Here is an 18,947-nt window from a genome sequence, read left to right as displayed (position 1 = left end):
AAATCTCATCAGAACCAGTTGTGTTTATTAGAACTAAAGGCTAGCTCAACACTAAAGTCCTAAAGAACAACAAAATGAAAACATCTTTGCCCCCTCCCCCCCCCCCCAAAAAAAACCTTCACAATTCAATTCGTACCTAAAACTAGCAATTTTCTGACGTGTTTCCTTTGGTTGCTTCAAAATCAAGAATTTTTTAGGGTAGTATCACACTTTTGTCACTGCTGCCACGTTGAACCGAAAGAATAAATGCACAAAAGTGATTAGTAATCACTTCTCGCTTCTTGTCAGTAAAATTTAAACATTAACTGTCATTAATGTCATTAAAATTTGTCATTAAAAAAGTTGTTTTTGTCATTAAATTTTGTCATTAAAAAAGTTGTTTTTGGATTCCATCCAAAAACAACTACTTGATCTTTGAACAGTTTTTTGGTTGAATTTGTTTTGAGCTTAGTTTTTGTAAGTTTTTCTCTCACTTTTTTTTTTTTTTTAAATTCGATATCCGTTGCAACCAAAACCTGCATATGGATGTGTTTTCCCTTAACAAATGATTTTGTGATTTTTCCTAGGTTTTTCAAGACATGTGTGGTTGTGTAGGTTTTCACTTCAACAATTTAAACAGTAAGATTTCATTGTCACTGTCCTTGGTACCTAAAGATTTGCTCATGGCTCTATTGAGTAAGCTGCCAACTTGAAATGCAAGCATTTAAACGCACGCTGAAATTTTACAATAGTCATTCCTAGTTGGTTATTCAAAAGAATTTGTTAATTATTTCGTACGATTGTATTTATTTTCTTTCTTTTCTTGTCGTGTTAAAAAATAATTGAAATTTTGCCATTGTTCCCTCTTTGCTATATGCTTAGTCTAAGCCTTTCACAGAAAAATTACAACCATGTTTTTTTATTAGGAGTCCTATAATTATCTAATTCCGTCTTTTTATTTTCCTTTGCCGTTGTGTGTTTGGTCAGAGACATAATCATACACATAATGATGTCAAGAATTGACGGTTAATTAAAGATGACGGTTACTTAACATGAAACTGATCCAACCGTCATTGAATACAAACAAAAGTTGTGACCTATTTCTAAGCACCTTTGTCTTTTTTCGAAACTTGAAATGGTTATTCGAATTATAAACTGATTAGCAAGGGCGAATCTTCAGAATTTTTATTGGGGGGGGGGCAAGAGGAGCCCATATCTGGATAGTCAATTTTTCTCCACATTATTGGGGGGGGGGGGGCAACTGCCCCCTTGCCACCCCCAAACCACGCCCCTGCTGATTAGTCCACTTTTTCTCTTCTCGCACGTATCTTTTTCATTCACCTTTTTACGCATATTAATAATGATAATGAAAATAGTGATAATACGACAATAGTACAGAGATATAGAATATAATGGAGAATCAAATCTCGTCATTTAACATTGAAGATCTTTGCACAAGAGAACTCACTGAAATTTACCTTTTAGGAACGTTCACACGTGCAGTTTTAGCATAAGATGGATTCGGGGTGATGATGTTTATTAAAACTAAATAAAGTTAGTAAATTTGCAAGATATATAGTTTTGATTTACAAAGTGAAGCTATGCACTGAAGTGAAGCAAATGCACAGATCTAATTTTGTTCCACGCCACGAATGACTAAAAATATATAAAAGTGTAGGCCTAATAGGTGTAATTATACATTTTGCACTAAGCATTTCAGATATTTTTTTTTGTAATCGAGACCTATGAACTAACTGGCCAGGTTTTCCCGAAGAAAATTTTACAGAGGGGACAAACCCCAGAATAGCTTTGGTCGACGAGGGTCGGGGAACATATTTAGGATGTTTGTTTTTAATAAGTTTCTTTTTAAAAAGATTTAGAAACAAATTCTCAAATGAAAAGAGTAACTAATTTTACAGGAAAAATGAAACAAAACTCAGTAAAATTTTAAATGATGAGAGTTTTTGGCAAAGGGATTAATCCACTTAACCTATTATATATATATAATAATTTTGCATTATTATGATAATAGTTTTAATCTATTATGTCCAATACATAGAGTAAAAGATAATCAGTCTAAAACCGAAACTACACATAAATTTATTGCTTCCAAAGATTAAAACAGGCGTAAACATGTCTTTATGCAATTTCCTAAGCTTTAAAATAGGCTACACAAGATGTAGAGACTGGATCTTAAAAAAGACTTCATAGGGAATATTTTAGGCTCCGTTTTTCTTTCCAGAAGCTTCATTTACATATTGTAGATGAGGTGCTTTCCAAAGTCTCAATAGCCCCTAAAGTCCCTAAAGTTCCAAAAGCCCCTAAAGTGGGGTTTTGCAAAGATTTTCACGTTTCCTAGGGTCAATACCCAAAACTAATCCTCTCTGAATAGATACAATGCTTTAATTTTATAATGACCATGTAAAATATACCTTTTTCATAACAGGACAATTCTTCCCCTCGACCTGAAATCCCTTAAATCTTCAAACACTAAAAAATTACAGAATAGCAGAAGAAAAAATAAATTTAAACTTACAATCCAGCTTTGAAATTGACCCTCTTTCTTTCAGTGCTCATATTCAACTTAACAAAAAGAGCAGACTCAGATAAATTGTTGATCACAAGAAAATTTTATCAAACGCATAAATTTATGCTAAAAAACTGTAGATACGGAGTTATCTACAGTTCTATCACCATTACTGTTTGCCATAGTGATAGATTTTGTTCTCCGTGGATGCAGTTTTAGTGGCGGTCTACAATTAAATCCACTGAGAGAACTCAATGATGGTGATTTTGCTGACGATGTTGCACTTATTACCCACGACCCAGATGATATGCAACGCAACATTAATGAACTCGGTCGTATGGCAAATGCTGTCGGACTCTCCATAAATGCTAATAAGACCAAATCAATGTCGAATGCAGTCATACCTGACTTAGCCGAAGGACTTTTGGTTAACAACGAGGAAATTGAGGAAGTGAGAGAGTTCAAGTATCTCGGCAGCATTCTTACGCAAGATGCCAATTCCGAAAGAGAAATACTGTGTCGAATAACATTGGCTGGGTCTGCTTTCAGCTACCTTAGAAATGTTTGGAGAAATAATAAATATTCCCAGAAGTTAAAGCTTAAAATTTGTAATAGCAATGTGGTCTCTGTCCTTATGTACGGCTGCGAAACTTGGAGCATCACTGCTCAACTAGAACGACGACTCCAGGCATTCGACAATAATTGTCTAAGGTCTACCGTAAATATACATTGGACAGAAAGAATACAAAATGATGAAATCTATTGTATGACAAATCATACCCCCATCCTTGATCTTATTAGAAAGCGGCGATGGATGTATTGGGGGCATATGGTGCGAATGGGGGAAGGAAGGCTGCCGCACGATGCATGGTGTTGGACACCCCCCGTTCTCCGCAAATCAGGGAGACCGAAAATGACCCTTGGCAGGTCGCTAATGAAGGAGGCGAAGCTGGCGAGGTCCTCGTTGGAGGAGCTATGGTTGAAGGCTCAGGACAGGTCGTCGTGGCGAATCACTGTTGCTGCCTTATGCGCCCCCAGGCGTAGGAGGACCTAAGTCTAAGTAAGTAAGTAAGATACGGAGTTAAAAACTAAAACTCTCAAAACGAAATTTTCATGAAAATTGGTACATCAACAGAATTGGCTTTTTATGCTAATTCAAAATATATAAAATTAGTTAAATTTAGGCTACCCACCTAAAGCTACGAGCATGAGAAAATTCTCCTGATTTTGGAAAAAGGGGAAAACACCCCCACAAAAGCCAGCGATCTTCACGGAAATCGCATTCAAGCTTCAATCTACCAAACTATGGAATTTTGCTCTTTTTTTCCCCAGAAGAAAGACGGTGGATGTATGTTTATTTGTTTGTTTTCTTTCTTTCTTCTTCTTCTTCTTCAAGGGGCGATGGTATGAAACTGGAGGTCATAGAAAATTGGAAGAAAGCTTCTTTGAGCGTAAATTAAAAGTTTAGGGCCTTTTTAAAGTGAACACAAAGGTTGTGCCGCAGAAAAGTGTCCTTTTCTGCCATTTTGGGATGCCGACCCCAAAGAGGACGAAGTTGTAATAGATTTATAATTCTGGAATAGCCAAACGATTTAGAAATACCAAAAACACTATATTTAATGCTTTTCAGTTGCAATGTCACTAATGCTGTACGGTGGCACATTTGCTCCTGAAATGCTACGTAGTCCATATAAGATATCAAATTTAAAAAAAAACAAGTTTTTTCAACTGAAAGTGAGGAGCAACATTAAAACTTAAAACGAACAGAAGTTATTACGTATATGAGGGTATTTGCCTCCTAGTCAATGCCTCGCTCTTTACGCTAAAGTTTGAATTTTGTTCGAATCACAAACTCTTGAATCACAAAGGCCGTTTAATTAGAATAGATAGCACGTTTGAAAGTACTAAAAAAGCTTTAGTGTAAAGAGTGAGGTACTGACTAGGGGGCGAACCCTTCATATACGTAATGATTTCTGTTCGTTTTAAGTTTTAATGTTGATCTTTACTTTCAGTTGAAAAACTTATTTTTTTTATTTAATTTCTGATAATTTTTTAAATAATGCTGAGAAATATCCCTTCCCCCTTGAAAACATCCTTCATGAAAACATCCTCCCACAAATCCCTCTCCTCCGACCTTTCCTCCGCAATAAGAAATCCCTCATGAAAATGTCTGTATATTTCCCAATAACCAATTACTATATGTAAACAATGGGCAAAGTTCATAACTTGCAGCCCTCTCCCAGGGACTGTGGTCGATGAATTCATCCTCAAAGACATATTTATTAGATTTACGACTATTCTGAACAAACTGGCTATTTCAAAATTTTGATCAGTTGACTTCTAGAAAAAATTAGTATGGGAGGGGGCCTAGTTGCCCTCCAATTTTTGGTCACTTCAAAAGGGCATTAGAACTTCTAATTTCCGTTCAAATGAACCCTCTCACGATATTCTAGAACCATTGGATCGATACGATCACCCCTGGGAAAAACAAAAAGAAAACACAAAAAAAAAACAAATAAACACGCATCCATGATCTATCATCGGTGAAAAAAAAATACGAAATTCCACATTTTGAAGATAGGAGCTTGATAGTAGTAGTACAGTTGGGTTTTCTGAAAGTAGGGTACAGTTGGGTTTTCTGAAACGCTGAATCTGATTTTCATTAATATTCTATCCATTTTAGGGGGTTCCCTCTTTTTTTCCGAAAATACAGCAAAGTTTTTCAGGCTCGTAACTGTTGATGGGTAAGACTAAACATGATGAAACTTATATATTTGAAATCAGCTTAAAAGCCCAATTCCTTTGATGTATCTATTTATTTCAAAATCCCGTTTCTTAGAGTTTTGATTGTTATTGAGCCAGGTCGCTCCTTACTTACAGTTTGTTGCACCGAACTGCTTGAAATGGTCAACATAGGAATTTATCTTGGTGGTTGACTCAAGTAAATTGATTCACTTTATTTTTTTTGAATTAATCAAAAAAAAGGTTTCCGAAAAAAAAGTTTTTCAAAGAAAAGTAAAGGCCATTTTAAACTTAAGCTCAGGAGATACAAATACCTGTTAAAATTCAAACACAAAATTACGAAAAATTACTTCTAAAGAATAAATGAAACCCAAAACGAACAGAAATCAAATAAACAATCATAGCAAAAAACATACATCAAGTAATAATATGAATGAATAAGTAGATCTTAAAACGAGTAATGCTTAGATTGAATATGAAAATCAAGCTTGAAAAAAATATTTTCCTGTTGAAGTATAAATGGAACTTAAAACGAACAGAAATTAAATAAACAATCAATGCAACAAACATACAATAGATATTAATGTAAATTAATAAATGAATCTTAAACCGAGTGAAAATTAAATTGAATATGCAAATCAAGCTTGAAACGAACAAAAATTACTACAAACAAGAGTTTGGGTATCCCATCCTTCTCTCACTGTAAAAGTCTAAACCTACTGCGCCATTGGCGCTTTACTGAAAACAAATTTTATGACAAATATTCTCTTTTTTATCTAATATTGAAAATAAACAGTAAAATTATAGTAACATTATGAACTGATGAGCTTTCAGCAATTAATATCATTATACAGCAAATATTCAGTTTAATTTATTAGCTCTATTTAAAGTTGTTCATGACTAATACAGTTTCACTACAAACAAGTGTTTTGATACTGCCTCTTTCCGTAACTGTAGGCTAAATAAAAACCAAAAGGCTACTTTGTCATTGGCGCTTCACTGAAAACGAATTATATTGCAAATACTTTCTTTTCCAGTTCTTACAGATTGAAAATGAAAATAAAATCACAGTGAAATAAATTCTTGAACGGTTGGATCGTTCAACACTTAATATCATTATATATCAAATATTCAATTTTATGTTTTTTATACTTTCCAAGACTGTTCAAGACGCATATAGTTTTCAGTAAAGCGCCAATGACGCAGTAGGTCAGTGAAAGAAGGAGGTGATACCCAAACTCTTGTTTGTAGTAATTTATGTTCGTTGCTTGATTTAAGAATTCAATATGCAAATCAAGTTGATTGCATTGATTGTTTATTTAATTTCTGTTCTTTTTAAGTTCATTTATACTTCAATAGGAAAATATTTTTTTTTTCGTTTTAAGGTTGATTTTCATATTCAATCTAAGCATTACTCACTTTAAGATCTATTTATTTATTCATATTATTACTTGTTGTTTGTTTTTTGCTATGATTGTTTATTTAATTTCTGTTCGTTTTGGGTTTAATTTATTCTTTAATTGTAGTTTTTAGTCGTTTTGAGTTTGAACTTCAACAGGTATTTGCATCTGCTTAGCTTAAGTTTAAAATAGCCTTTACTTTTCTTTGAAAAACTTATTTTTCGGAAAGTTTTTTTTAATTAGCTTTTGTTCATTTTGATTGCAAAAAGTTTCAAGTGTTTAAAAATTCCTTATTTCAAAATCAAAATAAAAAAAAAAATCAAATGTTCATCAAAGCATCAAAACTGGTATCATAAGTAACAATATCAATGTGAAAAAATGGGTTTGTGTCAACCTCTGATTTTTTATTATCTGATGTTTAAACTATTTTTAATAAAATGGCTATCTCAAAATTTTTATCGGATGGGTCTGGGGAAAAAGGGCGGGGGGTGGGATAATTAGCCTTCGGTCTCTTTGGAATTTCAAAAGTGAACTAGAACTTTCCATTTTTAATCAAATGAGCCCTCTCTGAAGCTTATACGAGCATCCTCTCTACAAGAACCACATATATCCCCAGAGTATAACTTACAACGCCTGTCCCTAGGCCCTGGGGGGTTGCATTGACCCTGGAGTTTTATTGTGATGGTTGAACTATTTTTAACAAAATAGTCACCTCAAATTTCTATCGGATGGGTTTATCCATTCGGTAAACCCAAAGGCGTGGAGGGCGGGAGGAGCTAGTTGTCCTCCGATCTTTTCTCACTACGAGAAAATGAACTACAACTTTTAATTTCCATCCAAATGAAACCTATCTGAAGTTTATACGAGCATCCCTTTCATAAGAACCACATACGGCCCCAGGACATAGCTTACAATGCCTGCCCCCTGGGCCTTGGGGGGTTGTGTCGACACCGGAATTTTTGTTATCTGAATTTTGAACTATTTTGGAAAAATGGGTCTCTCAAAGTTTTTATTGGATGGTTTTGTGGTAAATAGGGCGTGGAGAGGGAGGCTAGTTTCCTTCCGATCTCTTTTGACTCTTAAAAAGTGAACGAGAACTTTCAACTTCCAATCATATGAGCCCTATCCAAAGTTTATACGAGCATACCTTCCATAAGAGCCATATATGCCCCTAGAGCAATACTTACAATACCTACCCAGGCCCTGGGGGGGGACTCTTAAAAATTGAACAAGAACTTTCAATTTCCAATCAAATGAGCCCTCTCTGAAGTTTATACGAGTATCCCTTTTATAAGAACCATTGAGTAGTTTTCAACTTAATGGCTATCTCAAAATTTTACTGGATGCATTTGGAGAAAAAGGGGTGTGGGGGCTAGTTTCCCTCCAGTCTCTTTAGTCTCTTAAACAATGAACTAGAACTTTAAATTTCCAATCAAATGAGTCCTCTTTGAAGTTAATATGAGCATCCCTACCATAAAACCGATACATGCCCCCAGGGAATAACTTAAAACTTCTGCCCCCGGCCCCTGGGGGTTTTTGTCGACACTGGAATATTTGTTATATGATCTTTGAACTATTCTTAACAAAATAGCTATCTCAAACTTTTAATCGGATGCATTTGGGGGAAAAAGGTTTGGGGGTGCTGGCTATCCTCCGATATCTTTTTACGCTTGAAAAGTGAACTAGGACTTTCAATTTCCAATCAAATGAGCCCTCTCTGAAAGTTATACGAGTATTCCTTCCATAAGAACCATATATGCCCTCAGGGCATGACTTATAACCCTTGCCCTGAAAACTATGGCGGGAGTGTCCTGTTCAAAGATATAATTTCCAGGACTTTCAACTACGTTGAACAAAATGACTATCTTAAAATTTTGATTGGATGTGTTTGGGAAAATGGTAGGTGTGGAAGGGGTTTAAGTTGCCATCACTTTCGACTATTAAAAAGAGAACTAGCTATTTAAATTTCGAATCGAATGAGCCCTTTCTGAAGTTTCTAAGACGACACTTTCTATAAAAACTTTATACGCCCCCATGGCATAATTTACAACTCTTTACCTGAGGGCTGTGGGGGGGTGTCCTCAATGACCTAATTTCCTGAATTTTCAACAACGTTGAACAAAATGGCTATCTCAAAATTTCAATTGGATGTGTTTGGGGAAAAGGTGGGCGTGAGAAGGTGGTTCGTTAACCTCCAATCACTTTCGACTATTAAAAAGGGCACTAGCCCTTTGAATTTCCGATCGAATGAGTCCTTTTGGAAGTTTATTCGACAAAGCTTTCTATAAAAACCTTATATCCCCCCAGGGCATAACTTACAACCCTTTCCCTGATGGCTGTGAGAGAGTGTCCTCCTCAAAAACACAATTTCTATCTTGAAAGAAACAACGCTGAACAAAAAGGCTATCTCAAAATTTTGATTGCATGTGTTTGGGGAACTAGTGGGCGTGGAAGGGGTGTTAGTTGCCTTCCAATCACTTTTGACCCTCAAAAAGGGCACTAGAACTCTCGATTTTCAATCGAAGGAGATCCCTTTGAAGTTTCTACGACGACTCTTTCCATATGAAGCGCCTCTGGGAAATAAAATTAATAATAAAACATTGGAGCCATATGGCCTTTACTATGGACAACGCTATAGCGTTGCCTCTGATTCATATTCAGTGATCTTTAAGTTTCATCGCTTTTATAAAAGAGCAGTGACAGATCAATATGTAAGGAGTAATTATGTATAAATAAACTCTCCATGAGCCTTCAGATAAATATAGTAAGGGGTATAGGAGGGGGCGATGGCTTGAAATTAATATCTTATCCCCCTGTATGTATGCTAAGCCTGAATAGTTGTGGTGTGGGATGGAAACTAATACTTAATCTCTCTTGACTTATTATGCGGGGGGGGGGGGTATAGTGCCCCTGCCATTGCTGAAATGTTTTTTATGTAGCAAAAAATATCAAACAGTTCGTGGTAACGAACTGTAAGTAAGGAGCGACCCGGCTCATTTCCACGGAGGAAGTTTTCATGATCAGAAATTAATAAAAAGAAGTTTTTCAACTGAAAGTAAGAACCAACATCAAAACATAAAACGAACAGAAATCATTTCGTATATGATTAGGTTTGTCCCCTAGTCAATACCTTGCTCTTTACGCCAAAGATTTTTTAGTACTTTCATAAGAGCTATCTATTCTAGTTAACGGCCTTTGTGATTAAAGGGTAATTTTTAAGGAACTGGAACAAAATTCGAACTTTAGCGTAGAGAGCGAGGTAATGACTAGGGGGGGAACCACCTAATGTACGTACTAGAAATATACGAATATGGAAATTCGTTACGTAAGTTAATTCGTAAGTTACGTAGCCTATATCTATTACTAATAAAACGTTCATAAATAAAATTAAACAGCTTTCGAGAAAGCCATTTAACCAAAAACAAGTAAAATAAATATGCAAATTTCATTTCATTTGTTCATTTACGGTGATCCAAAATCAAAACCTTCTTTAATGCAAAAACGTTCGGAAATTAAATAAAAAAAACAAGTTTTTTTTTAACTGAAAGTAAGGAGGGACATTAAAACTTGAAACGGACAGAAATTCTTCCGTATATGAAAGGGGCTGTCCCCTCCTCAGCGCCTCGCTTTTTACGCTACAGCTAGACTCTTTCTCACAGCTCCATTTTGTAAAACAATAAAAAAAACTTTAGCGTAAAGAGATAGGCGTTGAGGAGGAGACAGCCCCTTTCATATACGGAATAATTTCTGTTCGTTTTTAATGTCACTTCTTACTTTCAGTTAAAAAACGTATTTATTTTAATTTAATAACTTTCAAAAGACACCAGCAAAGAGATAGAAAAGGTGAGACGGGCCATCAACAGCCTTACCTGAAAGTCTTTTTTCTGTGGGGGGGGGGGGTCCAATATTACTATGAATTTTGTTTTCAGCAATCTTAAATGGTAATATTTCTCTTTTTCAATTTTTATAGGCTACACTATTTTGATGCATTCAAACATATGAATAAAATGTATTTAAACATCGCAGAACCCTATTGTAGAAATTGTGATGGCTTAAGCAACGTAAAAGATCAAAAGTCACCCAAAAACTTCCGTTAACATGAACAATAACACCAATCTTCATCCACCCAAAATTCTGTAGTAGAAACTATTCATTGCAAATATTCAACAAACATTGAAAGTTTTTCCAAAACTTTAATTGCAAGCCAACATCTTAAATCTAAAGCAGAGGAACTAAAAATTGAAAACAACTGAATAGCCTATATATACGAAAATTTCAGATGACATTTTGGTTTGATAGTGACTATAGTATGGGTTATTTAAGTATATTTATGAGTTTCCTGAGTAGCCTTGATGGTGCTGTTTTTCCTCTCAGGAAAGAACCCCCTTCTCTTACCCGATAACCAATCTCTTTTATTTGAGTTTCAATGTGCTTAACGTGTCTCTAATAGGATTTCAAAACCCTGGCCCTATAGGCTACATTGTGCAGCTCCTTGTATGCGATAACGCTTTTTTTTTTACTGTTTGAGGTAGACAATTTTGGAGACCGCACTGCCTTTCCATAACGATAAATAAAAGTTCAAATTGGGATAACAAATTTTTAATAGACAGTGATAAATTTCACATAAATACTACGATATTTCGGTCAAATATGTAGTGACCGTCGTCAGTAGTAAAACCTACTGTTTGAAGTAATAAATTATTTATAATAATTACCCTTGTTGAAATAGATATTCGGTATTGATAAAGTCCGGCAAGCGGTTAGGATTTATGTTCACCATTTGTGATTCAGTGTAATCTTAAATGTGGTATAGGCACTCTTTCCTCAAATCTAGTGTCATTTCAAAAACTAAGTAAAATATATTACCTGAAATAATGATGTCAATTAATTTGTTTTTTCATTGTGTCAGTATACTATTGTCTAAAATAATATTCTAGATGTCTAATCTAGAATATGCTAATCTAGAACAATTTAGATATATTCGTAAAGCTGTCTAATTATCGTCTACAAAAACTGTCCATGTAATATGAATTGCACCAGGCCAGTGCACAAGAAATCCTTTTCGTGGGGAAGTAGAACTTTTTGTGGAAAGACTTGTATAAGATTCCCCAAAATATTGGAATTATCTTTGAAATTTAAGAAAGTAGTAAAAATCGTGAGACTAAGGGGATTATTCCATCCAAAATTTGTGTTTTACAACAAAAAATTACCGAAAGTATATTTTGCAGTGCAATTTCTTCCAATGCTTTAAAAGAGACTAGAACTTTAAAATATATATGTTCAAATAAGCTCTCTCCAAATTTTCTAAGACTACGGCTTTGATGTTCACCCCCTTGGGAGAATAGATAAATAAAAAAAAGGTAAAAAACAAGGCTCATGAATTTGTGATCATTCTTCTCATGGAAAATGCAAAATGTTTTAACTTCGAGTTAAAACATTGATTAGAGGTTCCAAAATCGTTTAATTCCCCAATCAAGATCAAGCTCCCGAGTATGATCTCCCTTAAGCTCCCGATCGAGAATTCATCAAATGTGCTTCCAAAGAAGAGTCATAAGCACTGGAATTAATTGAAGGACTCATGTGTCGGCGCTCCATCCATCCAGTCTTTTAAATACGAACTTGACAAAGAGTGGGACAAAAGTCAGTGGAGGTTCATCTGGGGATCATCAGCTAAAGAGCAGTACAGGTCCGGAGGTCCTTAAGGGTCTCAAATGGATTAAGGTAATTCAATAAGGTGAATTCAACACTATATGCCATTGTCAAGATGACACGCCTTTATAAAGTTTTTCTCCCTTTTTCTAAAATCAGACATTTTTTTATACTTATAGATTTTTACTAAGTTTAAAAGCGAAAATTTGTTCTAAATTCAAAATTAAAATGGCTATTTGATTGTTTGTTTTCATTTTTTGAAACTGCTTGTTGTCACAAACAGTTTCTAAAAGTCGGAATAAGGTGGAATAAGAAAAACTCCATATTTCAATTTGTTCTCGTTTCAGCAGCAGGAACAGTTTCCTGCGTTGCACAGTATTGTCTTTTTACTAGATTGATGGTCAAAAACCATTAACAAGGTTCGTTTTGTTTTGGCAGAATATGTTTGTTCTTTGCTGAATAAATACACCGGGACGTCCAATTTCAGCCGCAAGGTGTACATCTCAAAACGCCACGTATGTCACACAGTTCTGCTACGCTTGGCACAGTTAGCACCCTTATGCCACGCTTGGCACCCACCACCTGGTTCATCTGATTTTTGAAAGGAAGCACCCACTCGAATAAATGTAGCATCAATTGTTTTTATCTGTCTTGACTTGGCTCCAGAAAGAGTCAGTTGGAATTCAACCTGATAAATCATTTTGGTTTTTGATGACTAAAATGCGTAATTTAATTTTTCTGTTTATATTCCAAGACGCTCATGCAAAATTTTGTACATAAACTGGAGTGTGGTGTGTTTACTACTTTCAATAGAAGACAAATTCACTATTAAACTGGCAGTATTATAATAGTGATGGCGAGAGGCTACCCATTCAAAAATTCGTTTATCCCAGGTGGCAGAACACCAAAAGGTAGGCCTTATGCTTCTTGAACTGGCGTTGCATCGCAAAAGTTATCCACGCTTTCAGCAGAAAGTAGCGCTCCGAGCTGCAGATTTATACTGGGTATGAAGATGGGTAACCGTCGATTAATGAGTCACAAAAGATCAAGATGAGACAAAATAACTTAGGTTAACCTTGGCGGGCTTTCATTTTCTTTTCATTTTCTATAAAAGTTAGTCGCTTAAAATATACCATCAAATTTTTACAAATTAACTATTTATAATGGTTTCTTCTTGGAATATATCTTGGAACATGCTGGATTTAGTGCACTGATGTAAAAAATGTCTAAAGAGGCACCAGAACCTAGCATCAACCTTTTTGTGGTTCCGGGCAAAATATTGAATGAGACTGCTTATCTCCTGTAATTAGGACGTAGCCTGATCGCCCATTGCTGACACGGAATTTAAAATACATAATATAGGTGCAGGCGCATGGATGGTGGCTTTCGATTTTAACCCCCTTCCAATATCTCCAAACGCTTATGGGCTTTACTTTATTTTTTTCCAATCCTCTATATAATCAATTTAGTTTTTTTTTCACTTTTACCGAAGTAAAAAAAAAAGATAAAGGAAAACAACTGGTTACATACCTAATATCATATATGCAGCAGAAATTGAAGCAAAGCAATGAAACGTTTTCTTAAGAAGATATGTTTTCCGGTGACTTTCGTTCACCGTATTGGTGGATTTCCATTGAAGAAGGTACTTATCCAGAGCTGATTTTGGAAAATAAGTAAATCCTGAAGGAAATATGTGACAAAAAAATTGAACGTATGTATTAAACTTTCTTAATATTTAATTATTTTGCAAATCCCAATTCTTTGGAGGTCCATCGTGACAACGCTGTCTAATTTTAAGAACCTGCAACTATTTATTCACGAAATGTCATGACACCTCCTTACTCCTTAAAGCTACATCTATGCAGACTATGATTTAACTTCTTTAATCAGATGCAAATTCTGAAAAATATCTCAAAGAAAGTGCGGATGTTATTGATGTGAAGGTAGAAAACAAGCATATGTAATGAATACATAGGATTTCGTGCAGTAAGCAACTCCTCTCCCAGTCCTGTAAACTTGCCTGATGTCTCAATGACTTGCCTCATTGAGATTCGTATATTGAGCTCCTTTAATAATAAATCAGTGCCGTGGATCTTCTATGCCATCCTCCTTTCCTTTTCCCTAAAGTGAGGGGTGGGTATAGCCCGTGGTTCGGATATTACTGTTATTCCATACCAGTTATAGTCAATTAGGACTTTTCAGGCGACTATTTCAGACAAAACGATCAAAAAAGGAATTTAATAAGATTTTTTGTTTATATACCCCTATGCATGCCACAGCCGGGATCACTAATTGCCAGAGGTGTGTAATATCTCATCCTAGATTTCATAAGTGTATCATTTTTGTATTTTGATTTTTTTTTTTTATATATATAGAAAAAACTGTCCTAGGAAAAACTGTCTAGGAAAAACCTATAAAAAAAACTGTCCTCTTAGATTTCGGAAGGCACCTTTCTTTGCTTTTTATTAAAGAAATACTTCCAATTTCCCCTATACTGTCATAAGTTTTCTCCACTGGTTCTTACCTCGTATGTAGAAAAAAATTTTGCAAAAGGGACAATCTATTTTTTGCTCTTCTTCTGTCCGCGCGACTCTCAAAGAATTGTCATAAATACGCCTATAAAACGGAAATAAACGGAAACGCCTATAAAACGGAAAGTATATAATTTAATGTAGCAAAAACACTCACAAGTATTTCTCGCTTGTGAGATAATCATATACAAAATTGTCGTTTGTAATGTCTTATAACGACAGTGAATATTTTCTATGATAGCAGCCATCAATTATTTTGAAACAAGTGCTTATGGATACTTCCTTCCCTAAATTTAAGGAATTGATAACACATATTTCGTTTCTTTTTTTTTAATTTACCTTCCATAATAAATTTTTTTCATTTCTGTCGAACCTTATTCACATATCTTTGAATATTATTTTGCTACATTTGGTCGACAATTCAAAGTAGACGCAATGGTCATTTTCAAATGATTCTCAGTTAAGATTGAAGAGCACCATTTGAATTTCGCTTACTGAATAAGTAAAAGGCCTTATAAACAAATTGGAATTATCAAAATTTTAATTAATACGTAAAACATCAAAACAAATGCGATAATTAACAACAAATTCATGATTTTCTTTGGTTAATAACTACCCAAGGGGTCACTCACTCTCTGTCACAGGGTGCATATCTCGGAGTCCCCAGCCTGGAAAACGCCCGCCACGCATGCTGCACTTCCCTCATGCCTGAAAGACGCCAACTGGCGTACAAGATTTTTTATTAGCAGGAAACCCCTTGTAATTATTTAATAGCAGTGACGTTATTTCACAAAAATTAGACGGGGGTAAAATGTATTTTTTCCAAAATTTAGGGGGATAATTTTTATTCAATGAAAATACCAAAAAAAGGGAAAACAAGAGGGAGCTGTGGACTCACAGGCCCCCCCCCCATAACTGACACCACTATTTGATAGCCAATCTTTTTGCGAAAAAAAAATTAACAAGTATTAAAATAAGAAGTTAAATCATCAGTAATGTCGTCTATTGCTCCAGAAAACTGAAATAGTAATTTAAATAAGTTACAAAAGTAGACAGCCTGAAAAATTATCTTAACAGTTTGTAAAAGGATGAGACTAAAAAGTTAGTTAGTTTTTAAACAAGATAAAGTAAATAAAAAAAAAATACCAAGTTGAAGAAACAATTTTAACATTAATGTCACTTTGGCCACTCGTTTTCCTGAAAAATAGTAAAAACATAAACGGCGGGGTACTAAAACAACACTGCCGGCATAGGCCTTCGTAACTGGTCCAAATAGTTAGTGGTTAAATTTGATTGTTGAAAAGGAGGCCCACTTATCACTGGTGTTTGGTGCAGCAAGTGCTGCGGCTGCACTCCATTCCTGTTTGCATAAAATGATGCATATAGACTAGCTGCTGGCTGCATTTTACTCGTGTCGTACATACTACTATTGTCTTCACCTTTATTTAAGTGCATTTGCGGAATGTTCCCATAAGAAAGTCCAAAAAGTCTATTTCTTTCTATATCCATAGCATTTGCTTGATAGTTCTGTGCCGCAGTATTTACACTAGAAGTTGCAAGCCATGAAAATGGGTCAATTGATGCTGATGTTTGCATAAACGGCATAGAAAAAGCTTGGTACGCGGGTTTATTAGCGGGCCGCGGTTTACGCCTTGGTCTGTACTTATAATCTGGGTAGTCTTTCATATGCACAGTTCTTAAGCGTTTAGCCTCATCAATAAATGGTCTCTTTTCATCCTCACTTAACAGTTTCCACTCAGCACCAAGGCGCTTCGAAATTTCCGAATTGTGCATTTTCGGATGATCTTGAGCGATTTTACGACGCTGCAATCTTGACCAAACCATAAAGGCATTCATAGGTCTCTTAATATGTTCCTCGTTTTTATCACTTTTAATCTTTTCTTCATTAGGTGCATATTGCTGATAGTTAAAATTCGAATATGACATACTTGACTTAGTACTTACTGAATCAAAACTGTTTCACATTTGGAACAAGTTTCTGATTTTGACATAAGGCGGGTACCTTAAAAACCAATGGATATCACACATATCCATTTAAAACTCCAAAATGAAAATGGGGGGCAGTACTCCGATAAAGAGAACAGCCAATGGATGGAGTTTCTCAGCGCAAAGTATGCGCACACCGCTAAAGTGGTCCTTTATACCGAGAACAATATCCCATAATACCTTTTATTCGTTTATGTTCTCATCCGTCAAGCTTCAATTGTGTAACGACGAAAGGAATTCTAATGGCCCATGATGTATGTACAATAAGATGGATAAAAGACTGTCATAAAACTGTATAGTCTTTATAATAAATTATAATTTCTTATGCAAATAAATGCGGTTACTATTAAATTTAGAAGTAGTAAAACATGAGTTGAATGAAATTTGAATAAATAACACTATTGCAATGTGACTTTAATTGCTTGCGACTTTAATTGCTACCATCTATAAATTTTCTACCCATGTCGTCTTTTTTTTAGTACAATGGCGTAATTTATTTAATTTTGCTTCCATCTGTCATAGGAATTATGAAATATAAACATATGAATGTTATGCAGTCTCTATATTTATCATGGAAGAAGTTTGGGTAACAGGGCATCGATTTTATGCAATTTTAAAGAGCAGAAACTGACTTTAGTGTCAACGGAAAAAAACAACGCCATCTAGCCTCCGGGGTTCCTTGGCAATTTCTAACTCTTTTAATCATGTTTTTTCTAGCAACTGAGATCAGACACTTATTATCAGGGGTGTCCTGAGACTCATTTTACTGGGGGAGGGGAGGGAAATCTTCGTAAATTTTACCGAATCGCTACCTGATTTATGCCAAATTTTCTGCAAAAATCAAGAATTTTGCCAAATTGCAGCTTATTTAGCGATATTTCGGCCGAAATTTTCACCTTCAGCGAGAATTTTACCAAATGCCAACAAATTTAGGGGGTGGCGTGCCCCCCCCCCCCCTGGGACGCCCCTGCTTATTATTACACTAATGTTTCCGATCACTCTAGTTCCATCTTAGTATTACACTGAAAAAAGCCCGAGAATCACCAAATCGGTAGAGAGTGATAATAGTTTTTTTACACTAGTATCAGTTTCCACTCCTCAACGTCACCGATATTTTTTGTCACAGGGATTATTAGCGCATCATCAGGAACAAGCACGTTAATATAATTAACAGATTACCATTAGATTCATCATCTTATGCCACAGAGCCATCTTATGTCTGGCCATAGAGCCTTACGGGGGAGTTTATATTGAAGTGTATTTTGTTGAGTTTATTGACAGAATAAAATTGATTGATTGATTGATTGATTTTCTAATATTATACTTGTGTTTCTGACAATGCACCCCACCACCCTGATTGTTCCAGATGTCTGCCACACTATAGACCAAAATAATATATTTTTCCGTTGTTTTGCATCTCTCACTGCTTCAGATTTCTTTCTTAACAGGCTTCTTTCATTCTCGAGCCATAAAAAGCCGACCTCAGTGATTGCGGTAGATTTTTTGGATAAAATATTATTGAAAAATATGGATAACAATGGAAAAAACATGAAAATCAGATTATTGCAAAAATGCTGCAAATTTGTACTTTTAGCAGCACCAGACACCTTCCTCCTCATCTCGCTTCTAAAATTCAAATATTTCATGGTATTTTTTTTTTAACCTTAAGCTCCCCAGACACCAGGATCAATCCTATACAGGGATAAGGATGAATACAGGGATAGGGATCAAATCACCCAATAGAAAGTGCTAATGTCAATGATATAGGCCAAAAACCTTAGTTTGGCAAAAACAAAACAGTCCCTCGACGTCTTTTGAATTATCTTTTGAAATAGGCGAAAAACCTCAGTTTGGCAAAAACAAAACAGCTCCTCAACGTCTTTTGAATTACCAAAATTGAGTTGTCATAAGGGAAGCTAAAAAAATACGTGCTTGGTAAATAAGCATGGGCACTGTTCTGTTTTTCTGAAGAAACAGAAAAAAAATAAACAGGGCTTGAATAAAACAGAACAGAAACAGAACAGGTCAACAAAAAACAGAATACCTGTTTCTGATCTGTTTTTTGGTAAAAACAGAAAACAGCTGTTTTTGATCAAAAAACAGCTGTTTAAA

The 18,947-nt window shown here is 35.2% G+C and overlaps 1 protein-coding gene across 1 annotated transcript; it reads right to left on the bottom strand.

Moving 5' to 3' along the window:
• Positions 1-15,092: 15,092 nt before the first annotated feature.
• LOC148941544 (transcription factor Sox-3-B-like) lies at positions 15,093-16,797 on the bottom strand. The gene has a single exon (XM_089104025.1). The coding sequence runs from the start codon at positions 16,773-16,775 to the stop codon at positions 16,059-16,061; it is 717 nt and encodes a 238-aa protein (XP_088960151.1). The 5' UTR covers positions 16,776-16,797; the 3' UTR covers positions 15,093-16,058.
• Positions 16,798-18,947: the final 2,150 nt, after the last annotated feature.

Source organism: Artemia sp. Qi Xiang Cuo, chromosome 18, assembly GCF_049724085.1.
Source record: "Artemia sp. Qi Xiang Cuo chromosome 18, ASM4972408v1, whole genome shotgun sequence".
Taxonomy (NCBI): domain Eukaryota; kingdom Metazoa; phylum Arthropoda; class Branchiopoda; order Anostraca; family Artemiidae; genus Artemia; species Artemia sp. Qi Xiang Cuo.
This window is presented reverse-complemented; position numbering and strand designations above follow the sequence as displayed.